This window comes from Eucalyptus grandis, chromosome 1 (genome assembly GCF_016545825.1).
Source record: "Eucalyptus grandis isolate ANBG69807.140 chromosome 1, ASM1654582v1, whole genome shotgun sequence".
In the NCBI taxonomy this organism is placed as follows: Eukaryota; Viridiplantae; Streptophyta; class Magnoliopsida; order Myrtales; family Myrtaceae; genus Eucalyptus; species Eucalyptus grandis.
In genome coordinates this window covers 44,997,556-45,022,299 of record NC_052612.1, presented here as the reverse complement: position 1 = coordinate 45,022,299, position 24,744 = coordinate 44,997,556, and the positions used below count along the sequence as shown (strand labels likewise).

Below are 24,744 nucleotides of genomic sequence, written 5' to 3'. Positions count from 1 at the left end.
ATCCTAAGTTGCGTAATTATCTTTGGGAAAATCACTAAAAAATGATAATTTTATTATAATTATGTAAATTCAGTCTTAAATTTTTAAATTTAATCAATTTAGTTATAAATCTTTTTTGCAATTTACCAATTGAGCCATTTTGGCCTTTTTTTTTTATCGAAAATCACTAACATAAATATACCAATCGTTTTATGTGGTATGATCGATATTGATGTGGATAATTTTAATATTTTTTTTATGAAGAATGATTTTTTGCTATTTTATTGAATTTTTTTATTCTTTATTTCTCATTCCACGGGCAAGGACGCGAAGGCCCTTGCTAGATCTAGACAAGGGTCACAGAGGCCGTCACACACGGCCTCGATGGCCTCACCTAGGACATTCGCAACCTCATCAGCCGAAGGCTGACTAGTGACAACTAGTTTGGGAATGAGGAATGTCATATTGAAAATTCAAATTTAGAAGGATAAGGGACAAGTTTTTCATTAAAGTGTGTGTTTTTGTAATGTGGAATACTAAAGGCCTTAGGTACGAGGTTTAGGTGCACAAAGGTTGGAGATGAGAAGGTTGGAAGAAAGAGAAGGTTTCAGGAAGATGGAAGGGATCTCAAGAGAGAAGCGATTGTAGAGAGATGAGATAAGCCAACGAGCGGTGTTTCTTTGAATAGGAAGAGACAATTATTTATAAGTAATTGTAACATGTGCTACGGCAAAAGTACTACAATAAAAATACTGAAGTGTTTGTAGCCTCCGGTCTCATGGCACGAGACACTTCAGACTTTCGGTTGTCTCTTGACATGTGATCTGATTGGGTTAAATAGATGTCAATTTTTCCAAAATGCTTCCCAAAATGCTTCCCAATTTTCGAAGTGAGGGGCGGGAGCCACCGGCAATCTCCCCTAGGTTGCCGGTGACAATGACCCTTTTTTTTTTGCCAACAACCATTGCCAATCAGTTCAAAACATGTTTTCCTTTAGTGGTCCTTTCTCGTGACTTCTAGCTTAACTTTTTCGACATTTTACAAATTTTTAATGGATGTTTGGTTGTATTTGTCGGCTTGTTGTTGTGGATGTTACCCCCTGACATTTAGTTAACCAATTATTCTTCAAAATTTAAAAATATTACTAGCCCAAGAAGCAAAATTACCTTTGATCGGATTATACCTTTGACATGTAAAATCCCACGTGAATATTTCATAACTTCTGGAAGCTTAAATAAGATTTTTTTTCTTTTAATTTTTCAAATTTCAGAGATAAAGCAAAAAGGCATGAATTAAAATAAGCCGACAGATACAAACGAACATCCCTGAGCAGTTGTCTTTTTTCCTTATTCAACTACTCATTAATGCAATGGAATTAATGGAGTGGAGATAAATAAATGACCTCAACGCCAAGAATGCTGAATTCTTATTTGGCCCAATCCCCTTTTGGTAAGAATATCCCTGGCCAATTGACACAAACAACTAATCTTGATCGATTTGAACCGCGTACTTAATTAAATGCAAACGGATGAATCGATACACCCTATAATTAAACATGCTATGAAAACGTTCGAGATCATTTGACAAGGCCGATTTTCGAACTCACGCAGTAAAGACTCGTCAAGTCGCCAACGCAAGAAGCAAAGCTAAAGCTAAAGCTAATTTACCAAAACTCTCACCTAAATTGCATCCAAGCCTTTTCATTAAAGCAAAGCTTAATATTCCCACTTTTATCAATCCGATGGTCAACCTCGCACGGCCGATGGTAAAACGGGCTCCGGCCCAAAAAAAAGCCCAAAAGAGAAGCCGTCCTCTCCGGGTTGACGGTTCTGCCCTCGTCAGTTGCCGCCAGACTCAACGGCTCCCCCTCCCTCGCACGAAAGTCTTCGGAAGGCGCGGGGGGCATTGGCGGTAATTTCGCTGCCCCCTCGGGCACGCCCGGGAAAAAAAGGGAAAACTTCTCTCGTTTCTCTCTCTTTCTGTCCGTCCGGCATCCAGGGACCCGTTGCGGCGTTGACGTCCAATTTCCACGGCGATCATTGGCGCCGATTATTTAATGGTTTTTCCGGGAACATTCCGGTGGAATATGCAAATTGCGCGAGAGTAGACCAATGGCGACCTCCTCTCTCTTTCTCATGTGATTATTTTACAGCCTGGTCACGTTGATTCAGCATGTTCTTCTTCTTCTTCCTCCTCTTCGGTGCTCTGGATGCTGTGAGCTGAGCTCGTTCCGTGGCGCCACTTCATTTTGGATCTGGAAGAACCGGTCAGTCGATTCTCTTTTAATCACTTGGGAGTCTTTGCTCAGCTTCAATTGCTCTGTGTCCTCCCCCATTGCACTTATCACTCCCTCTTGCATCAGCTTCGTTCGCGTCGGCCTTTACCTGTTCGTTGGAATTCGGTTTTTGTTTTCCCTTGCTTCATGATTGATTCCGCGTGGGGAATTCGACCCGAGCGTCGCGAGAAATCGTGGGTATCGCTCGGATCATTGTTCCGTATCTGGGGTTGGAAAAAGTTGTCACCTTTTTCTTTGCTCTGTTCCTTATAGCTTGCTGTTTTCGATGTGACTGACACGCCGGGTTATCGGGACGTTTCACGCCATATACACCGGCAAATCGCTTTGTAATGAACTAGTTGGTGAATGAAGTGTCTAGTCTCCGTAATTATGTGAAGTTGTAAGCATTCTTTAGTAGATTCATAGTTTGGTAACTATTGTATTGGTCTCATGGGTGCCGATTTTCGGTTGGACAGGTGCACAGAGAAGCACTGGCAATTCTGAGTTCAGATATTGTGCTGGCGATTCTGAGTTCCATTATCTGCTGCAAATTTGTTCCTGAGTTGCTATTGAAGGATGTTTCATATTGAGAAAGTGAAATTCTCGTGGTCTTTGGCCGGAGGGATTGCTTCTACTGTGGCGTTGATTTCATTGGTTCATCTATTCGTGTATCCCGTTGTACCTTCTTTGGATTACTTAAATGCTCAAAAAGTTCAAAACCCGTGCCTGCCTTTAAATGGATCCAGTGAAGGAGGCAAAAGTAATGGTCAGGCAATAAGATCACGTGTTGATCTGGATAATCAATTCCCAGCCGACTCTCACAATGCGGTGGTGTACCGTGGTGCACCTTGGAAGGCCAGGATAGGTAGGTGGCTCTCTGGCTGTGATTCCGTAACGGAGGAAGTCAATGTTGTTGAGGTAATCAGGACAAAGATTTTGTTCTTTTCCTTGTCAATGGTTGATTTTTCTTGAAGCATTTTCAGGTTAAGGGGTGAATTCTTGCTTATATTTAGCAATTAGAACTAACAAAGAAAAGTAGCTTGGGCGGCATCAGCATCTTTAGATACTTAAGTATCAGAAACTGCAAAGACATTCCTTTCCTATTTAGATGCTGGATAGAAGTTGATGTTGGCATGCGATATCGTACTCTTGTCTATAACTTATTCTTGTTTTGGCAGGTTATAGGTGGCCTGAGCTGCAAAGATGATTGTAGTGGTCAAGGCATTTGTAACCACGAGTTAGGGCAATGCCGTTGCTTTCATGGTTTCAGTGGTTAGTATTATCCCGAGGATTCCGTAATCTCATCAATAACACCAGTTTGAGTTAATAAAACAATGATCGGTGTTGTATCCTTTACTTTTAGTTCTCTCGTTGTCTAGATCTAACCAAGAGTCCAATAAGTGTACATCATCTGTGCTGCAGTCACAGATTATATGGAAGACTAATCTTCCCTGCAGGCCTATGTGCCTAACCGGTCAATTTAACTGAGAAAGGGAATATATCACATGGGGGACAATGTTAGACATATGGAGTGAATAAGATGTAAAGCATTTTAAGGATTTTTTTAAAGTCCTGTTTCTTCTTTCATGTTCCTGTCCTGTTATCCATTGAACTCAAATTGCCAAGAAGTAGTGCTGCCCATAGTCTTAGGCACAGGGATAACATCTGGATCTGGCATTAGCTAATTCCTGGAGTTGGTGCATTTAGAATATATAGCAACTATGACATTTGCTAGTTCGAACATTGGGTGAACAAGGTACGGCTTCACGGATGGTGATCTACCTTACAGTGGAAATGGCAGAATTTATAGCTTCAATGTATAGCCTTTATGTCTATTACAATCTGCTTTGGGACAATATGGAATACTTCTGTGTGTCACACTACCAAATTTTTTAAGATTTGTTTATTGGGATTGTTTCACAGGATTTGCTTACCTCATCCAAACTTACGGAATGTCCACGACTTCACAGATTTAGGATGTTAGAGTTAATCATGCTTTCCATTTTGTTATAATGTTCTTATTCATGCGTTAAGATATGTTTTTGTTCCTAAATTCACTATAGTCTTTGCTTAAATATGCTCTATCTATTTGGAGGTTATTTTCTGCTGCTATGTTATATTGTGGATAATTTCCTGATCTTTTCTGAATAATTTATTCTCAAATTATTTTGTGTAAGTAAATCTAAGAGGGCACTCATAGAAAATGCCCTCCTTTCCATGACTCTTTTAGTTGCCTCGTTATCCAATAAAGTAATCATCATCTGGGACAGGGGAAGGATGCTCTGAGAAACTGCATCTGGACTGCAATTACCCAGCATCATCAGAGCTACCATATGGACGGTGGGTTGTCTCAATTTGCTCCGCTCACTGTGATACAACTAGAGCCATGTGCTTTTGTGGAGAAGGAACCAAGTATCCAAACCGTCCAGTGGCTGAGGCATGTGGGTTTCAAGTGAAGTAAGTATATGAAATGACTATATGGGCATTGATTCACATGTTCTATTAGACTAAATTAGTAGCAACTGATGGAAATATCTTCTAGGCTGCCTTCTGAAGATGGAGGTCCCAAGGTAACTGACTGGGCAAAAGCTGACCTGGAGAATATATTCACAATGAATGGTAGCATGCCAGGATGGTGTAACGTGGATCCAGCTGATGCTTATTCTTCCAAGGTACATTTCAAGGAGGAGTGTGACTGTAAATATGATGGCCTATTGGGTAGCTTTTGTGAAGTGCCAGTGCAGTGCACTTGTATCAATCAGTGCTCTGGACATGGATACTGCCGTGGTGGATTCTGTCAGGTATAAGTTTTACACTCTCAAGTGCAGGACGATTCAACTTCATTTCGAATTCAAGTAGGACAAGTTGATTGATGATCCTTTCTAATTTCGAAGTGACAAAGCACATATGCTAGTGCAAATGTTTTTTGATCAGAGATTGTTTTGCCACTCCACAAACGATTGATATTTCACAAACTCTTCTGCATCTTGTGCTAATAGTTCCACTAGATTTTCTAGAGCAATTATTTGACAGATTTTTGTTTATTGTTCTTGATTATGGAAAAGTTATTTGACTGGGGAAGGAAATGCGTGGACAAAAAGTCAGCATGCACTTATTTCGGCCTTTTGATTTCGAGAATTCTGTAAATGTTTCAGAACAAAAGCTACAGCTGATGGATCTGGCTACTGAATTTTTAGTTTGCATGCCACTTTTCTGTAATAAGATAAGAATACTTTAAACAACTGAGTTTTATATAATTTGTTTCCTAGTTGATTGCTCCATTCGTTGTGGTCTAAGGACACTTATTAATGTAAAAGTGCCCTACCTCTTGGGAATTTTTTTGTTCTTGTCCATGGTGGTGGTGGTGGTGGTGGTGCTGTGTATACATCACTCAATTTTGGGTCTACATGCATTTTCTATTAGTTAATCTTAATGACACCAATAAGGTCAAATTAATCATACCACATCTTGTTGCAATTTATTCTTGTTGTGTTGATGGTCCGTAATTATAACTGAGCATGTTCTAATTGTCAGTGCAAGAATGGTTGGTATGGGGCTGATTGTAGTATTCCATCAGTTTTGTCATCTGTGGGAGAGTGGCCTCGATGGCTACGCCCAGCTCAAATTGAAGTTCCTACTAACAAGAATCTCACGGGGCCTCTTGTCAGTCTCAACACTTCTCTAAAAAGGAAGAGGCCACTTATATACGTGTATGATCTGCCCCCAGAATTTAACAGTCTGCTTCTTGAGGTCAGAGAGAGAGTTGCCTTTTCTTTTTTTGAGATATTTGGATGATGTAGATATGATTCTTACAATTTGATGGAATCTACAGGGACGACACTTCAAGCTTGAATGTGTCAACAGAATCTATGATGACAGGAATGCAACTCTGTGGACAGAACAGTTGTATGGCTCCCAGGTAAAACGTTATAATACATTTCAAATCAACACTGTAGATAAGTCGAGATTTCTTTCTTTTTAGTAGTTATATTACCAGTCATTAGAAGCTAAATCCTTCCACAGTAGTAACAGTCATTTATCTCTATTCTGGTGATTGCAGATGGCACTCTATGAAAGTATATTAGCTAGTCCACACAGGACACTGAATGGTGAAGAAGCAGATTTTTTCTTTGTGCCTGTTCTTGATTCATGCATAATTACTCGTGCTGACGATGCACCTCATTTGAGTATGCAGGTACAGTTTCTTAGCAGTTGCTTTAACCTACCTGGTACAGGATATAATCATATTATTTATGTGCATACACATGCATAATGCATCATTTTATTTTCCTTCATTTGTTCAGGTTAGCCTGTGGCTGTTACAGGAACTTATCACCCGATGTTTGTTCTTTTACCACGAGTTTTTGTGTGCTTTAAGAGCTTCTGTGTTTAAATTATTGAGTATAGATTGTCTTAATTTTTCTAAATATGTGGTGATGCAATTGTTTGTCTCATTATCAGGACCACATGGGTTTGAGGAGCTCTCTCACCTTGGATTTTTACAAGAAGGCACACAATCACATAGTTTCCCAATATCCTTTTTGGAACCGTTCATCTGGAAGGGACCATTTATGGGTATGAAATGAGGGACTTTTTCCTTTCCTTACACAAAGACAGAGTGGAAGGAACTGAATATTATAACACAGCCACTCTTGGTGCATATACTTATCATGTGACTCTTGCACTTGCAGTTTTTTTCCTGGGATGAAGGTGCTTGCTATGCCCCCAAGGAGATATGGAACAGCATGATGTTGGTTCACTGGGGTAATACAAATTCAAAGCATAACCACTCGACCACAGCCTACTGGGCTGATGACTGGGATAAAATTTCTTTGGATAGAAGGGGGGACCATCCATGTTTTGACCCTGATAAAGATCTCGTCCTTCCTGCATGGAAGATCCCTGATGCAAATGCTGTAAAATTGAATCTTTGGGCTAGGTTTGGGTTCTGTTTCATCAGATTTCTCGTTCATTGTACTTTTGTCCAAGTGAAGAATTGTGGAGCATTTTACTAAGCAATGTGAATCATTTCTAGGCCCTATGAGAAAAGAAAAAAAGTTGTTCTATTTCAATGGAAATCTGGGACCAGCTTATGCAAATGGAAGGCCGGAAGTCACGTAAGTAATCCCAGGACCTTTTAGATGCTTCCATTATTTTATTATGGCGTTATTCATTTTGGAACATAGTTCTCGAGAAGTGCCTTAGATGGCCCAACCTTACTGAGCTTACAATTTCCTACACCTATGGAGAAGGTCTCGATAGCATCATCAATACCAACAACCTCCTCAACTAAAAGGGGGGAAAGTGTCCACTGACATTGCTGGAGAGGGAGCAGAGATGAATATACCTTAGTGAATCTAGCTGAGTTCTTTCCCAGAGTGAATTCCATAGCATAGTTTCTTATCTCATTTTTCCTGCATTTTTCCCCTTGTCTGCAGCTATAGCATGGGTATCCGACAGAAGTTGGCAGAAGAATTTGGATCTAGCCCTAACAAGAAAGGGAAGCTCGGGAGACAGCATGCTAAAGATGTGATAGTGACCCCACTGCGTTCTGAAAACTATCATGAGGATTTAGCTAGTTCTATTTTTTGTGGGGTACTACCTGGAGATGGTTGGAGTGGTCGAATGGAAGATAGTATTTTGCAGGGATGCATTCCTGTGGTCATTCAGGTATTTGTTTTTATTTCTGTTCTCCTGATGATGCTCTCTTCTGGACAATAAAAAATGTTTCACATGGGTTTAAGGAAATTATCTATTTTCACCATGCAAAAAATGGGGTAACATTGGCTGTTGGGTGTATTCCTTCTTTGGATATGGATATGGTTGGCTGGCAAGACCAGAAATGCTTAATACGCATCTTCTGATCTTGAATATGATTTGAAACAGTACTAATGTGGGTTTTTTTGATTTGACGTAGCAAAGAAAATATTGCTGGCCAGCAAAAAACAGAAAAAAAGAAAAAAAAGGAGTTTGCAGAGAATATTATCTTGTCAAACAACTTGTAGGTTTTGAAAGGCAAGGACTACTATTTTGTCAAAGAGCTTTAACCTTTTGGAGAGTTTTTACTTTAACTGGGACATTTTCCTAGAGCATTTGCAAAAGACCGAAGATATAGTGACCAATTTTCTTAAAATTAGTTGGTGCTTTTCTCATGAAACTGATGTAGTTCTGCATGAGGATCCTGGGTGACTGCAGTAGGGTGAATAGAACATGTCCTATTAGTGTCGTTTGTGAGTTCCTCTGAAAGATCTGATTTCCTTCATCTGATGTTAGTGTTACTACATGAATATGAAGTGATTGTCTAGTCAGATTCAACTGTTTGCAATGTGGCGTTGCCTTAAGAGCATATTTTACTGAATCATATCCTTTCCATCACTTGACAATGAACCAGAGAAGATGATACAGTACAAAATTGGATTATCATTTCAGAGCAAGTTGAATTTTGTCCTATTTTCGGCTTAGCCTACTTATTTCGTTCGTCTGCTTTTAACAATTCTTGAACTATGAGTCTGTAATCCTAAATCTTGTGCGAAAAAGGTTGAAATTTGTTCTATTCTTATTTTTGTTTGAAATTTTTCATGTTCAGGATGGGATATACTTGCCATATGAGAATGTGCTCAACTATGATAGCTTTGCAGTTCGTTTACGTGAAGATGAAATTCCTGACCTGGTAAAGATTCTGCGGGTAAGAGTCTTAATTTATGCTAACGAATTGAAATGGGACACATAGGACAAATGACACTAATTTTATGTCTTTTCCTGCGACATACTTTTATTACGGCTGATGACATGTGGCACTCCATTTACATTACAAGGGATTCAACGAGACAGAAGTGAAGTTCAAGCAGGCAAATGTTCAGAAAATCTGGCAGAGGTTCTTGTACCGAGATTCGATTCTGCTAGAGGCTGAGAGGCAGAGAAATGCTCTGGGTAGAGTGGACAACTGGGCAAGTGCATTTTTGCAGTTCAGTGAAGATGATGTCTTTGCCACATTTATGCAGGTACGTCTTAAATATTAACCATAAAACAATTGCATGTTATATTTTGTTGCCCTGTGGATTAAAGGCTTATCATGGATGAGCAACAGCAGCCGCAGTGTAGAAGACTGTAACAGGCAAAAGAGCATGATGTATCTTCAGTACCCACATGGCAGGAAATAAATGTGGATAAGATTAATTTGCTTAGTTCTTGATGTAATCAATTTCTTCCCTTAACATTCTTTCAGCTTTAGCGAGCTTAGCTAAATGTAGTGTTAGCAAAAGACTCCTGTTCTTATAAAGCTTAAAAATCAGCATAAGATAGCTCATCTCTGAAATGTAATCACTGATATGATCCTATTCCTCACATAAAAACCGTGAGGTTTGGATGTAAAACAGCGTAAATAAGCAGGAAAAACCAAGTTATAAATCCTTTTGCCCATTTTGTCTGTTAAAAGTGGGTCATGCTTCTATTTATCTTTGTAACTCTGTCTGCACATTGTTGACAACTTGCCCTCTTCTTCTGCGACAACTGCCATGAAACTCAGAAGAGAAAATTTTCGGGTTTTCTCCTTCTCTGCATCAAATTATTTGTTTTGTCACAACCCATTCATCATTGAAATTCACAAATTTGAGAATCATGCATTAGCATTTATGCCAATATTTGTGGAAGCAAAGTGGGTCGATGTATGTTGATGCTGCCAAATAATTGGGATAGCCACTTTCATGCTGCTTGCTAGTAGACTACAATGATCTTAATCTTGAACAGTCTCCAGTTCCATATCATGAGGAGCATGGAAATGTTTATTGTACTGTCTATATTGCATGCTATTGCCATGCAAGTTTTTGCACGTGTATGAGGATGAACATTGACTCATCTATTTTTGTCCTTACAAGGTCTTGCACTATAAGTTACACAATGATCCATGGAGGCAACAAGTCGGTCCTCAGAATAAGGAGTCTGGGCTGCCGCAAGAGTGCCTCATGAAAGCCACCTGAAAAACCAATTCAACCCCTGAAGGAGTTCTCAGGTATTGCGGAGGCTGAGTGTATATGAATTGAAGAGAAACTGCAGATAGTAGCAACAACTCTTCTTCGAATGAGCTGCAGATGCCGGCGACTTTCTGGATTGCAGAAAGTGCATGCAGTGGCCCACCGTACCAAGTTCCACAGTTTTGCAAGGATGGTGCCTAACTCTGGCATATTTTCTAACCAAAGGCAAACGCCAGTACAGTTGTTTTTTCCCCTCTTACATGTAAAATCTACAGATTCTCTTTCATGATCATAGAGGAAAGGATCTCAAATTCTCTTATAAACGCCAATATTTATTCGTTCTTAGACGGTCAGTAGTCATCATAACTCGAAAGCTAGTTCCCGTCCTTGCTTGATATCATTATACGGGAGCCAAAGCCGGAGGGTACTTCCAAAATTTCAGGAACATTTGGTTACAGAAGTTTGGAGTCCCAAGCACTTTTCTCTCTATGCAATTATATCATTGAGCAATGACTGAAGGGGTTTGGTTGAGCTAAAACACTACAGCTTCTCTTTCCTGATACATGAAGATCCGCTTATCCACTGTCCTTAAGCAACCATGCTAGTGTCCATGATGATTCCTCAGGCGAAAGGCCGAAGGAAACCATTTGCGGATGATATCGTCTATTGCCAGATCTTTCGAAGGAGAGATTCATGTGGGCCTAAAGCTGCAACAAAAACTTGGTGATCACAGATTTTAGAGTATGCTGGACCACCTTGCCAAGAAAATGAAATCCAGGTTATGAAAAGTGAAGAAAAAATTAATGAACCATTCACAGTAGCAAACAACAAAAACCAGAAAAGAAAACAGAATAATGGCTTATCTGACTCGACTGCTGAATATATACCGAAGAATGGTCCCACTCAGATTTCCTTTTGATCTGTAAGATTATCCGACTCCTGTAGCCCTTTCAAAGTTCAGGCCCTACAAAACGATTCATCGAATCAGCGTGCCCCCAACGCCATCTCCCTAACGCATCCCGGAATTCCCTTGAAAATCCAAGTTGATGTACCAAATGCAATCACAGCCGCGGATGGTGCGAGTCTCGTGCGCGATCCAAAACTCCTCTGGTTGTAGGAATTTAGCCGGTCGGTAAGGGGTCGGATCTGTGTAAGTCAAACGTCCGGTCATTAGAACAGACAATGATCCAATTTGAATAATCCAAGTTGATGTACCCCTATCAATGTTGTGTCCATTTTCAATAATCCTGCCTTTATTATAGCAAGAAGCTATCACAAGGGGAAACTACAAAAACCATCTTCAACCTTCTTTAGTATATATAAAAGTGAATTTAAACAGTCAAATTTTATGAGATTCACATTAAATTTATATGGATCTTTCATTTTAATATTGGGATTTGATTTGAGACCTGTCTTAGATAGTTGGGAGGTGCTATTCCTACACCCTTTTTTATTACTACAACACAGTTTTATGTTAATTGACTAAATTACTCTTCTATCACGGCCTCTCTTTCTCTCTCTAAAATTTGTCTCATAATTTGTGCTAAGTTTCTAAAAAGAAATTAGTAGACGTATTATTGTGGAATTAAGCGATTGAACAATAAAACAGACGGAACAAAAAAATAAATTGTACACCAGATTTAAATGATTTGGTCTATGTAATTTATGTTCACTGGAAGAGCAGCAAATAACTTAATTATGAATAAAAGAATATAACGGATATTAAAACCATAGTTAAGTTACACAAAGCAAACACTCTTGGTATTTTGCAACTCCTAATCACCTCCAATAAGGCACATAATATTTAACTCATAATTCCTCACAGATAATCTCTCAACCAAAGGAATTAACAAATCTTAACACGAAATTTAATAGTCTTGAACACATAAAACTTTGGTCAAATCCCACGATCAAAGCCCACAGAGATCTTCTGGAATATATCCTTTATCCGCCGCCCATAGAATTCCTATGTTGGTCCATCAAAGCGGTCCATGCCCATTGGGATTAGGAAACAAAATCCAACCTTGCTTTCCTTTCTTCTGTTTTTATTTTATTTCTTCTTCCCACCCGGCAACAAATTGCTAAATAAGCCTTTCCTTTTCTATGTCCTCTCTTTACAGTTAAAGGTCCAACGACGCTGCAACGTGGAAATATCGAATCACCTTTTTATGTTCTTTTAAATTATTAAAAATACAATATGTCTTTCAAAGTCGAAAATTCATTTTTTTAGTCTTCACAAGATTTGTCCATTTGTTCTTTTGTCTAAAATTTAAGTGATTCTGGCGGAGTCAAGATCTAACTAGTTAAGGCATTCTCGTATCTAGACTTTTATTTATTCATATAAAAAATTTTATTGACATGACTCACAAGCAATATTAATAACTTTCTTCCCAATTGAATAACAAGAAAAAAAAAGTTTAGTCTTCATCTTCCCTTCTTCTTTTCTTCTTTTTATCTCCTTTGTCAAACTTCATGCTTTCAAGAAGAAAAAATCTTTAGTATGTGTTATTTAAGTAGAAAAATTAAGCTGGGTCTCAATAATCAGTAGACGCAAGAAATAATGAAATAAATAAATTTTTTTGGAAGTAAAATGAAGTCGAACCTATTTTCTTTCTGAGAGAATGTGTTATTAAATATCCACTAATGCTTTAACAAAATTAAATTTTAATACGACCGGTTACCATAAATAGATGGATTTTATTTAACATTTATGTAATGATTTCTCCTTCTTAAGACACCTTCCTTTTCTGGCGCTTCTGCAGGTGACTCCAGCTCCAAAGACAGTAAAATAAAAATCACATTTTTCCCTCCCTCCCTCCCTCTCTCTCAGTCGACATTCCGACCATGAACATCTCCACCCTCAGGCTCGACTCCAGCCCCGCCTCCACCCCTTTTCACGGGGCCTTCGCCCCTCTCTCCGCTCGCCGCCCCTGCCCCGCCGTCGTCTGCTCCGCGAAGCCGCCGCGGGCCGCCGCCGCCGCCTCCGTCAGCGCCGCCCCGAGTCGCCGGCGAGCCGCGTCGGGGGGCTGAGCCAGGTGTCCGGCGTGTTGGGTTGCCAGTGGGGGGACGAGGGCAAGGGCAAGCTCGTCGACATCCTGGCCCGCCATTTCGACGTCGTCGCCCGGTGCCAGGTGAGCATCCGCATCCGTTGTATTCGTTCGAATCTCTGCGAGTACATGGCGTTTCGCCTTTTTGTCTTCTGTGCGAATATATTCGAGAAAGGAACGTGAGTGGTATTCTTTTTTTTTTTTTTTTTTTTTTTTTTGGGACTAGATAGTGATCAGGCCGTTGGATTTGACATGTTGAGCATGCAGTGTCTGGAATGATTTGAGTGATTATAAGGGAGCTTGGGAACCTCTGGAAATGAGCAAATGAATGATTAAAGAATGTAGTTCAAAAGTAAATTTCGAGGTAGTCGGGGATGAACTTGGAAGGGAGTCGGAAGGCATGCATCAGATTTGTGGTGTAAGAACATCAGGGCGTTTAGGTGTATATTCATTGAGATGGGGGGAGGTGGCACCTTGAGGTCTAGATGACCTCGATCGTGGTCTAAAGCTCCGTCTTTGGATTGGGAACAGTGAGTTGAAATTCTTTTGCTAAGGTTAGCTGGGTTGGGAAAATTGCTTGCGTTGAGGAAGTTGGATTTATGACAATTATTTAAGATTTAACTAGAAACAATCTCCGGTGTTCTGAGATTGGTGGCTTAATCGATGTGGCGGCGGCTGCGATTTGGAAGAAATTAGCGGTATGGCGAAACCAATCGGCTGGTTTCATCGGCAACATCATGTTGGTCCACCGATAAGGTATCTGGAGATGCCTAGATGGTGCTGTTGTTATGATTGGTTGTTGGCACAGCGATGATGGAATGCTTGAGTCAGTTGGCATTAAGAGTCTAGGGGAGTACATAATGTCTACTGAATGAACTTGATTGATTGACTGATTTGACTCAATCAGACCTTCGAAAGAACACTGTTGTCAAGGAGTTAATGACACTAAGGTTGTATCTCTCGACTGATGCTAATGGCTCTAATGTTTTATTTGTTGCAACTTCAAGGGTAAATTTTTGTATCTTTTACAATGACGGTCTTTCTACTTTCTCCTGACCAGTGAATATGGATATTTTTACCCTTCATTTATTTTAGGGAAGGTTGTAAATATCTTTACCTAGAACTGATAACCAAAAGGTTTTCATGGTCCATTTTTTCTAGTGATGGTCTTCTTCTTTCTCCTGACCCCTGAATATGGATAACTTCTCCTTTTTTAGGGAAGTGCGTACCTATCTTTACATACAATAGATAACTGGAAGGTTGTCATTTCCACACTCTGATTTGGTATAATTATGGTAGCTTATCTGTTTTGTAGTACTAGTGACCATCCATCTCGTCACATCATAACATCTGCCTTTTCTTATTGTGGATGTAAGATGGAGACCTTCATCTACCATTAAGATGATAATTTATTGAAATGAGGCCATGCTTAGGATGCTATTATGCTATGCATTTGTCATCTCTAATGTTGCTTGCTCAGAATTTGAAGATTAGAATGTTAATGTGTTCATCCATTTCCCCTTCAATCATTTAGGAAGAAGATGACGAACAACGACGGGTCTTCCATTTTACATTTTATATTTTGTAGCAGTAAACAACAAAAGTATATGTCAACTAACAGATAGTTGTGCGTTAGAGAAACTTCTTCATAAGGGTGAGGTACTGCTACTAATCGATATTGACCAAGAGAAAAAAGTCAGTTTGCACAGTAAGTTGAGTCTAGATACTGTGTAGCACTTTATCAGATTTCTTTGTAATATGGCATGGTTGATGTAATGAGAAATATAGCTGATCATTGGATTCTAGAGGAATAAATTTACTTCTCTTCTGCAAGTGATCTTGTGTGTTTATAGCCCATATTCCTCCATTGAGCGTGGATATTATCTATTTTGTAAAGAGCTATCTTATTCTTATTTTGAACCTTGAAGATTTTTTGACACCAGGGTGGAGCTAACGCTGGGCATACAATTTACAATTCAGAGGGGAAGAAGTTCGCTCTTCACCTTGTTCCATCAGGTATTCTTAATGATGACACTCTATGTGTCATTGGAAATGGAGTTGTAGTGCATCTGCCTGGATTATTTAAAGAAATTGATGGATTAGAGGCCAATGGAGTCTCCTGCGACGGAAGGATTTTGGTGTCTGATCGTGCCCATCTGCTATTTGATTTCCATCAAGTAGTGGATGGTCTTAGAGAAGCAGAGCTTGCTAAATCTTTTATTGGAACGACCAAAAGAGGAATTGGTCCTTGTTACTCCAGCAAAGTGATTCGAAATGGGATCAGAGTGAGCGATCTCAGGCACATGGATACTTTTCCTCAAAAGCTCAATCAGTTATTATCAGATGCAGCTTCAAGATTTAAAGGCTTTGACTATGGTCCTGACATGCTCCGAGAAGAAGTAGAAAGATACAAGAGATATGCAGAAAGGTTGGAGCCTTTCATAGCAGATACTGTGCATTTCATGAATGATTCGATACTACAAAAGAAAAAGATATTAGTTGAAGGCGGTCAAGCTACCATGTTAGATATTGACTTTGGAACATATCCCTTTGTAACCTCCTCAAGCCCCTCAGCTGGTGGAATCTGTACCGGTCTTGGCATTGCACCCAGAGTCCTTGGCGATCTAATTGGAGTGGTGAGTATCTACTTATCTTATTAAATGTTTTTTTAAACGAAGTTGGTGCTCGTGTCGGTAATTTGCAAGTGAAGTTTGAATTACTTACCTCAAAATTTCTTTGCAGGTTAAAGCATATACGACAAGGGTTGGTTCCGGTCCTTTCCCAACAGAAATATTGGGACAAGGGGGCGACCTGCTCAGATTTGCTGGGCAGGAGTTTGGCACAACTACTGGTCGTCCTCGTCGTTGCGGATGGCTTGACATAGTTGCACTGAAGTACTGCTGTCAGATTAATGGCTTTTCATCTCTAAATTTAACCAAACTGGATGTTCTATCTGATCTTCCGGAAATCCAGTTAGGGGTTGCTTATAACCAAATTGATGGCACACCGATTGAATCATTTCCAGCAGATCTGCGTCTCCTTGAGCAATTGAAGGCAAGCATTCTCATCATCCACTTGACTTCATGATGTGTCCTGTATCTTGTGTGATAAAAAAAAAAAAAAAATTATATTTGCTAGTTGCCGATAACAAGTCTGCCTGAGAAAGGTGGTAAAGTTAATTGCTTGACACCTGGGTGTCCCCTTCTCGATAACATGGATTAGGCAACCTATCATCTTACTTGATATCGAATTAGAGTCCATTAAAGCATGAAATAGAGATGTGCCCTTCGTACATCTTTGTAGCCTGTAAATAAAGTAATTTAACTTTTGCAGCACATATACGAGTCTTGCGGAGTTGAGATGATAACTCAAATGTCTGTTTGGTATGTTCCTTTCATGTGTTCAGGTGGAGTACGAGGTTTTACCTGGTTGGAAGTGTGACATTTCTTCTGTCAGAAGCTACTCCGACCTTCCAAAGGCTGCACGGCAGTACGTGGAAAGGATCGAAGAGCTCGTGGGCATCCCGATCCATTACATTGGCATTGGACCTGGACGGGACGCCCTTATTTACAAATGATAAGGAATCCGTTCCCCCGAACATGCTGGATTAGCATATTGTCAAAGACAGGAAAATGTATTTTCACTTGAAAGCAAAAATTTTGCACTATTCTTCTGTATTTTCTTGGCTAAAAGATTATCTACGTGGGGCTTCACGTAGGAATCATGTATGCTCAATTGTTGGTGGTGGCTGCTTTCTCATGGTTATGTCCAGCTTAGTTACTGAAATCAGCTAACTCCTTTTGTATTGCGCTGAGCAGGGACATGGCTACAATGATTTCAGGTTTCCTTCTCGCTTTTGAGAAGGGCGACTTCCCTTGATTTTCCGACTGAGAAGCGAAGTCCAATGGGGAGAGATGCAACTTGCTCCAATAATTAGCCACTTGATCAACCATCTGACAGCAGATTAGTGGTGGTAATATAGCTCAGCAGCCACTAATAAGTGGCTAATTATTGGAGTTAAAGGATAGTAACCAACTCGATCGACCTATCTTAGTGGTGGTACCAAAGCTGACGTAAATAATGCCACGTCGGACACAAACTATTGTACCCAAAATCCTAAACCGGTGCATCTTAAAATTTAGGGTTAATATCTTGAAAAACCCCAAACTGGTACACCTGTGACTAATTTACCCCAAACTATTTTTTTGACCACCAAAAACCCCAAACTGGTATATCTTTGACAAATTTACCCTAAACTGATACACTTTTGACAAATTTACCCTATGTTAGTTTTAGTTAAATTTTCTTGTTAAATTATAAAGTTAAATAACACGTGACAATTGACCGGTATATCAATTTGGGATTTTACACTCTGTTTGTCATAGTTTATAATTTTTGTGATTTTTTTGTGGTATTAATCTAATTTTTTCGGAGGGTATATTAGTCACAAATTTACCAATTTGGGGTTTTTTGTGGTCGAATAAATTAATTTGGGGTAAATTTGTCATAAATGTATCGGTTTAGGGTTTTTATAGTTAGTCGGGGTAAATTTGTCACAGGTGTACCAGTTTTGGGTTTTTCATAGTCAAAAAAATAGTTTTTGGTAAATTTGTCACAAGTATATCAGTTTGGGGTTTTTTAAGGTATTAACCCTAAAATTTATAAAAAGTACAAGGGTTAATACTTTGAAAAAACTTTAAATTAGTGCATTTATGATAAATTTATCCTAAACTATTTTTTTACCATGAAAAATCTTAAATCGGTACACCTATGACAAATTTATTCGATTAATTATAAAAAAAAAACCCTAAATTTGTACGTTTATGATAAAATTATCCCAAACTAATTTATTTCACCATAAAAAACCAAAGTTTATGATAAATATATCCTCCGTTAAATTGAATTAATATAAAAAATCAAAAAAAATTATAAATTGTGATAAATTGAGCGTAAAATCCCAAATTAGTATACCAGTTAATTGCCATGTATCATTTAACTTAATAATTTGACAATAAAATTTAATGAAAACTAACATATGGTAAATTTATCACAAGTGTATCAATTTAGGGTAAATTTGTCAAAAGTATACTAATTTTGGGTTTTTCCATAATTTTAGGTAAATTTATCACGAGGGTACCAATTTGAGGTTTTTCAGGATATTAACTCAAAGTATAATCAAATCATAAAACTTATTAAATTACTACAATCAAATTCTTTCATTAATCTTGTTTGACTTGATTATTGGAAAAATTATCGATTGACTATTGGAAAAATTATGGGGGTTCCGATTGTGCTTCGCTCCGCCCAATCATCCTCCCTTATTCATGTTCTTTTTTTTTTCCAATTTTTAAAAGGATTTTCTCACATAATTGCTCACATTCATGATGAGATCTTTAGGAAAGTTCAAATAAGAGCCTGAAATGTCCATGTTCTCCAATAAGGCATGGAGTGGACATTATTTTAAATAAAGGTCCGAAATACCCTCATTTTTCTTAAATAAAGATATGAAGTGGACATTATGTCAAATAAGAACTCGAAATAATTATATTAATATCAAATAAGGGCTTAAACTCATCGGTTATGAAAGGTAATTTCGTCTTTTCAAATTTTGTCTTTTTTTTTCTCCTTTTTTTCTATTTTTCCTTAATAAATAAATAACACAAAACTTTAAAAATAAAAATAAATAAAAGGGGAAAACACAAGCGGGAGGGTGGCCACCGTCATATTGTCGGAGGGATGATAGCGAGGGTTAGTGACACTCTCCGGATCGGGGAGGGTCGTAGACCCTCGCCCAAATGGGGGCGAGGTCATTGGCCCTTGCATTGGTCTAGCGATCTCGACTAGGGCCCCTAGACCTTGCCGCCTAGGTACGGAGGCATTAGGCGAGGTGAGGGTTGCTAGCCCTCGCCCAAATTCGGGAGAGGGTCACCACCCTCTCCCGTCCCTAACGAGGGCCAATAGGCCCTTGCCTTTGGTCGGGGGGTCACTAGCTCTTACCCAGGCGTTTGCAACCCCGTTGACCATCACTGCTACCCTAACGATGATGAGGTGGTGGCCACAACCCTCTTGCCTGTGTGTTCCCCTTTTTTTTTTTTTATTTAAATTTTCTTTTATAAATTTTAATATAAATTATATTTGAACAAAAATATCTTTGACAAAAAAATATTCTTGATTGTTCGGAATTTTTGTCGACCGATAAACTAGCGAGACTATGTCCTTATTTGAAATATCCATAATCAATTTAGGCCTTTTTTTCAAGATTGATATAGTCACTTCAAACTTTTATTTTTTAAAATAATATCCACTTTGAGTCTTATTTAAAAAAAAAAAGGATACTTCAACCTCTTATTTGAAATTTTCGAAAGATCTCTTGAATGCCGGTGCAATTATTTTCCCTTCCTTTACGTGGGTCAATATGAATGGTTCCTTGAGTCACGGGGGCATTGTCTAAATTGGAAAACCCACGCCGGCGCGTTCGGCAACGTTCAATTCGGACCGGACTTTTTCGGAGGGTTTATGCTCTGGTCTTTTTCTCGGAGAGGGTTCCTTTGGCACGCTGAAACCAGAAGCCGCAGCGCCGAGCAGCGAGTTTCGCTGCAACCGCAGGTGGCGTTGCAGAGAGAGATCGGAGATCGGAGATCGGGATGGGAACGAGAGAGGTGTACGAACAGAAGCTGAGGAACGGGAACCTGCACCACGATCCCACCATCAACCCCGGCCTCGGATCGCCGCGCTGCCCTCGCTGCCTCTCCCTCCTGAACCCGCAAGCCGTAACGTAACACCATCCTCTGCGTCTGTTGTGTTGCGTCTTGTCCGTGTACTGAATCGCGCCTTTTTCCCTCCTTTTTTTTTTTCTTTCGTTTTTGGGTGTTTTTCAGGGGAATGGCGAGTGGACCATCACTCCCGTCCTGCACGACACCACCGCCGTGGTGAGTTCTCACTTCTTTCTCGTCAATTTGGAGTTGTTTTGTGCTGTTTGTGCGTGCTGTTTCCGGTTCCTGGCGAGAAATCCGTAGTGGTCTTTGAAAAGGTGGAAGAAAGTTTAGTCTTGCTCGATGTTGGCATGGAATAGTTTCGAATTTCTCTGTTTGTTTGCAAAAACATTACCGTTCTGTGTCGTGATTCTCATGGGGAATGTGGTGGGGGGGGCGCGCTGCGTTTTCCACCGTTTGTATCGCGGGGTGGTTTTCGCCCAATTGATAGCGGAAGCCTGCTCTGTAAAGCCAAGCGCGATGATGCTTTTACTCCATTTGCTTGGAAGGCCAAATTAAGATGTTGACTATGGATGGATAGTGTTGCCGTTAAATCTAAATAAAGTAGATCTCGTTCCTCAATAATTAGTCAAAAATAGGCTTTTACCGTTACATTCCTCAATGTTTTCAATTAAAGAACTATGCTCTCAAGTGGCTTGGCACGCTTAAGCAGTATCATACTGTTCTTTGAGGAGATTGGTGCTTTGGATGGTCTGTCGCTAGCCACTTTGGGTCTCACTAATCTCTGCTGTTTCAACAGGCTGGTTCTGGACTAGGTGCACTGCTTAGTGCTGTTTATAGTTTTAATACAGGTAATGTGAGATTCTTTAAACTCATTTCTTACATCTCAGTTCTGAATTTTATCCTCCATTTAACGTCCTTCTGAAACAGGAATCCCATTCATACAGAATCGTGTTAGAGGACCCAAATGGCTTCCTTTTGTTGTTGGGGTATTTCCTATACTTCAATGTCTGCTTTTGTAATTTCTAAAGTCGAATTGTTCTGGCTCCCTTGCCATTGCTGCATAAGTGTTCGTGAATAACGAATGCATTGTCTTCTTTGTTTGCAGCTTCCCCCGCTGTTGCTCTTTTCTGGGGCCAGTGCTGCATTTGGAGGTATGGACAGATTCTTCCGGGCTTTCTCTAATTGGCTGGTCTTGGTTTGCATTCATTTTGCTGACCCACGCTCATTTTACACCATATAGCAATTAGAATGGTCGCTTTACTCATTACATACATAAAAGACACTGGCATTAGCCGGATGATGCTACTGCCGATAAAATTCATTTCACCATATGGAAATGCATAGACAGATTATTTCCTTGTTAGATCTCTCTTTTTTTTTTTCCTTTTTTTTGGTGTGTGTCGGAGACTTCTGTTTTTAGAACACTATTAACCCAGATTTGCAAATGTTTGGTTTCTCTCATTTAAATAAGCTTACTTTCCTTATAGAGTTATAGGAGCCCAGATTTATATACCCTGTTATGAACATGAGTTAATGAAGTCCATGATGTCCTGTTGATCTGATTCTCTTGGTCCGTCAGAAAATTATCGTCTTCAGTGTTTTGAAGGCGTCTTTGAAGAGTTTTACTTATTAGGGGCACCCCACAAAGACCCCACACATCTATTCTCGTTGTTGCATATTTGTCTGAGTACTCACACAAGATGAGCACCCCCACAAAGACCCCACACATCTATTCTCGTCGTTGCATATTTGTCTGAGTACTCATGGCAAGATGAGCACCCCCACAAAGACCCCACACATCTATTCTCGTCATTGCATAATTGTCTGAGTGCTCAGGGCAAGATGATTCTATAGATTTTATGATGAAATGTTGTTGAAAAGGTTGATCAGAAAAGGTTTTGGCTTTCAAGATAACAATTTTTATCCAGCACCTATTCTTTCATCTCTTCTGTCAGAAAAACTACATAATGTTTAAATCATTGGCATTCTTCAAGCTGTTGATTCTCCTTAGTACACCCTGTGATTTGGTTGCCACATATAGAGCTGAAGTTAAGAGGTTGACATGTGCAACATATGGCTTTCTCTGCAGGTTGCGTGGGCAGCATTGTTATTTGTTTATTTACTTTTGGATATAGTTAGTGTTGCTAAATAGCATATGAAGGATTGCTATGCATGGGGGAAGTTCTGGAGTTTGACATAAAAATTTTAAGCTCACCTTGTAATCAATGGAAAGAAGCCCTTTCACCTTTTAATACTAATATTATAAGCAGCAAAGCCCGTCAGCCTCAGTTTGGTCCAGACTGTCCATTCGAGGCTATCGACAATGGATATTTATTAGGTCTGACGGAGTCCCAGAGCTATCTGTGCCCTTATCTGGGTTTTGTAGTGCAGTGTTTTATAGGTATTTAACTCTTGCTTTTAAGGTGAGAGGGATGGAGATGTTCTGTTGTGAAAAGCATAGAATAACCTAGGAAGATCCTGGCTTTTATTATTTTTTTCTAAGGAAGTTTAGAGTAAAGCCGCAGACTACACATCCATTTTCTATTGAGAGTGCAAGAGGGTTATAATTATTGAACTTTAGATGGAGCAAGTGGCTAATTACTTCTTAATATTGTAATTATTCCCAACAATTGCATCAAACTGTCCTTTTAAAAATGTACTTTTCATGCTTATTAGAATTGTAAATAACGTTACTCTTTTGATCTTGTAGCTTATGCCCTCCCCAAGTTTACTCAACTCACTGTGACCTCATACTACGCTTCCTCAAGTGCATCTCACTATTGGATTTCACTTCTCACTCGGAAAGTTGAGGAAGGTCACACTTCTGAAATTCAGAGAGGAAAGGTCAAATGATTTTGTGCAGGTGCATACATATAATTTTTTTGTTTTATCATTCTCCAATATTGTAATTATGGAGCTTAATTCTATAGATGTTTAGAGTTGCTTCATCTCTTTGTCATTTATTTGAATAGAAAAGGTTGTGCTTGACAGCAACCTATGTTATATAAGGAATAGCCCAAAGCTGATGATTCTACACAAGGTTTTTTACATTTTGATGTCCTAGTGTTGCTCATTGCATGTACTGCTGATTGTGGTTTCACCTTAAAATTTTGTTTGATCACGCGAGGTTTTGTGTACTCATTTTATCCATCTACCATCTCATCATGCAATCTTCCTGCGAGATCCACAAGTGTGTTGGGGTGTAGTTTACACAGAACAGAATACCTAACACATAATTTGCTCAGTTGTTAGTTAGAGATAAGACAACATCTATGGTAGGAGCATGTGACCTTGACTTGCAAAGTTCCTAGACAATTGCAAAAACAACATTTGCAATAACTTATATGAAAAGAATGATGTTTTTGCTTTTGGGATGTTGGTGAATGCTTTCAGCAAGATTTCAGACAAGAACCTTTTTTTGAACAAACTGCCAACGTGAGTCATATTGGGAAAAGTTATTGGTTCAACTTATTTAGAGATTGATGTGGTGAATAGAGCTGATGATAGTGCTAGAACTATTCAGGACTGTTCTTTCGGTGGCAAGGGTGAATCTAACTCATTCTTGACATTTGATTGGTGTGGCCTCATGGAAAGAAATTTCGATAATTGCCTATTTGATATCCATCGGAGGCCACTTCTTAGAATTCCTTTGTATGATTCTCATTTTCTTCCAAATTTCCTTCTTGAAGTTCCGATTGTCTGCATCCTGTCTAGTTAACATACTTGTTGAACCAAATCGCATGTTTTGGTCCAAGAGATTATCTCAAGCTACCAGAGAACTAGATCTCAAGCTCAGGTGAACTTCAAACTTAAGATCTCCTGGGTGAAATGGGTGGACTATATGCGAAATAGAAAGCAAGAACAAGTTAAGAAACAGTTTTCAATGACTGGCAGACCAAGATTAGGTTATCTTTTTCTTATTCAGTGATAATGCCTAACTTCTACATTAAAAATGAAAGCCTAACCGCGAAGTGCTCACTGTAAATGCAGATAGGTATGATATCCATTCTTTGACGGGAGAGTCATCTTAACATTTGCTTGATCTGCAGTTTGGATATATCCCCTATGAATTGCTAGCAGTAAGTACCTGAACCAACTCTATTGATTTTCCGGTCCCAGAAGACAAAAAGTGAGAGATGAGGGAAAAAAAGAATCTGACTCTGTTTATTACTGCACTGAATGGGCAGGAAAACTAACGCGTGCAATTGCCAATTCAGCAAGATTCTGTGTCCCAACATCTCCTCATTCACCTACAAAGATGCCAAATAATGACAAACAAGCTTCTCTCCTCATAGTTGATGCACCTTTTGAAAGCCTTATGGTTTCTGTATTAGATATTTTGTGGAAAGAAAGAGGCACAAGGAACCTGATAAACATTCTTACCCATTCTTGCTCGACAGTTTTGTGTCTCTCTGTCAATTGGTCAACTTATCAGCTTCAAAGTCCTGCTTGCTTGTCATGAATTATAGCCCAAATACTGTGACATGGATCCGAGGTTCGACTCTCTGCAACTGCAATGGTGTTAGACTCCTTGACAAGATAAAAAAAACTAACACATTCGTAGAGCACCATCATCTCGATTAGTATCTGTTGTCTGTGACATAGTCGAAGGTCTATATAGGGATGACCTACTTGGATGTTTGGTTTTCGGTTTTCTGCCATAAATTTGCTTATGTCGCCCTGGTTACCTCCCTCACCTGGACCCAGAAGATCGCTATCGAGGGGCTGCGATAGTTTGAAAAACCTACTAGAATTTC

At 39.4% G+C, this 24,744-nt stretch overlaps 3 protein-coding genes across 4 annotated transcripts; all 3 read left to right on the top strand.

The window, feature by feature from the left end:
- The first annotated feature begins 1,949 nt into the window (after nucleotides 1-1,949).
- Nucleotides 1,950-10,711, top strand: LOC104445352. The gene is made up of 15 exons (XM_039315462.1): nucleotides 1,950-2,245; nucleotides 2,731-3,172; nucleotides 3,433-3,526; nucleotides 4,525-4,711; nucleotides 4,797-5,055; nucleotides 5,789-6,004; nucleotides 6,087-6,173; nucleotides 6,315-6,449; nucleotides 6,716-6,829; nucleotides 6,946-7,204; nucleotides 7,290-7,371; nucleotides 7,693-7,924; nucleotides 8,841-8,939; nucleotides 9,070-9,255; nucleotides 10,129-10,711. The coding sequence occupies exons 2-15, from the start codon at nucleotides 2,831-2,833 to the stop codon at nucleotides 10,228-10,230; spliced, it is 2,394 nt and encodes a 797-aa protein (XP_039171396.1). The 5' UTR covers nucleotides 1,950-2,245; nucleotides 2,731-2,830; the 3' UTR covers nucleotides 10,231-10,711.
- Nucleotides 10,712-12,995: 2,284 nt separating this feature from the next.
- Nucleotides 12,996-17,079, top strand: LOC104445343 (adenylosuccinate synthetase 2, chloroplastic). Its single transcript, XM_010059231.3, is given in 5 exon segments — nucleotides 12,996-13,221; nucleotides 13,224-13,355; nucleotides 15,215-15,907; nucleotides 16,014-16,325; nucleotides 16,678-17,079. Coding segments are annotated over 5 exon segments (1,461 nt in total). The 5' UTR covers nucleotides 12,996-13,068; the 3' UTR covers nucleotides 16,849-17,079.
- Nucleotides 17,080-19,717: 2,638 nt separating this feature from the next.
- LOC104445336 lies at nucleotides 19,718-24,386 on the top strand. Of its 2 annotated transcripts, XR_725908.3 has the most exons (8): nucleotides 19,718-20,041; nucleotides 20,150-20,200; nucleotides 20,784-20,835; nucleotides 20,915-20,973; nucleotides 21,093-21,138; nucleotides 22,698-22,850; nucleotides 23,978-24,066; nucleotides 24,175-24,386. XR_725908.3 is itself a non-coding variant. In XM_010059203.3 (6 exons), exons 1-6 carry the CDS (start codon nucleotides 19,916-19,918, stop codon nucleotides 22,838-22,840), a joined length of 477 nt encoding a protein of 158 aa, XP_010057505.2. In that variant the 5' UTR covers nucleotides 19,719-19,915; the 3' UTR covers nucleotides 22,841-23,108. The 2 variants fall into 2 exon arrangements, 1 of the variants encoding a protein (XP_010057505.2); XM_010059203.3 differs by lacking the exons at nucleotides 23,978-24,066; nucleotides 24,175-24,386 and having other exon boundaries at nucleotides 19,719-20,041; nucleotides 22,698-23,108.
- Nucleotides 24,387-24,744: the final 358 nt, after the last annotated feature.

What these genes read in the sequence shown, in the direction of transcription:
- LOC104445352 (XM_039315462.1), top strand. Translation starts at nt 2,831, where the DNA reads ATGTTTCATATTGAGAAAGTGAAATTCTCGTGGTCTTTGGCCGGAGGG. An exon ending in GCATGTGGGTTTCAAGTGAA is followed by an intron (nt 4,712 to 4,796) that starts GTAAGTATATGA and finishes AATATCTTCTAG; the next exon opens with GCTGCCTTCTGAAGATGGAG. An exon ending in GCATTCCTGTGGTCATTCAG is followed by an intron (nt 7,925 to 8,840) that starts GTATTTGTTTTT and finishes TTTCATGTTCAG; the next exon opens with GATGGGATATACTTGCCATA.
- LOC104445336 (XM_010059203.3), top strand. Translation starts at nt 19,916, where the DNA reads ATGGGAACGAGAGAGGTGTACGAACAGAAGCTGAGGAACGGGAACCTG. An exon ending in GGCTTCCTTTTGTTGTTGGG is followed by an intron (nt 20,974 to 21,092) that starts GTATTTCCTATA and finishes CTTTGTTTGCAG; the next exon opens with CTTCCCCCGCTGTTGCTCTT. An exon ending in GGCCAGTGCTGCATTTGGAG is followed by an intron (nt 21,139 to 22,697) that starts GTATGGACAGAT and finishes TTGATCTTGTAG; the next exon opens with CTTATGCCCTCCCCAAGTTT.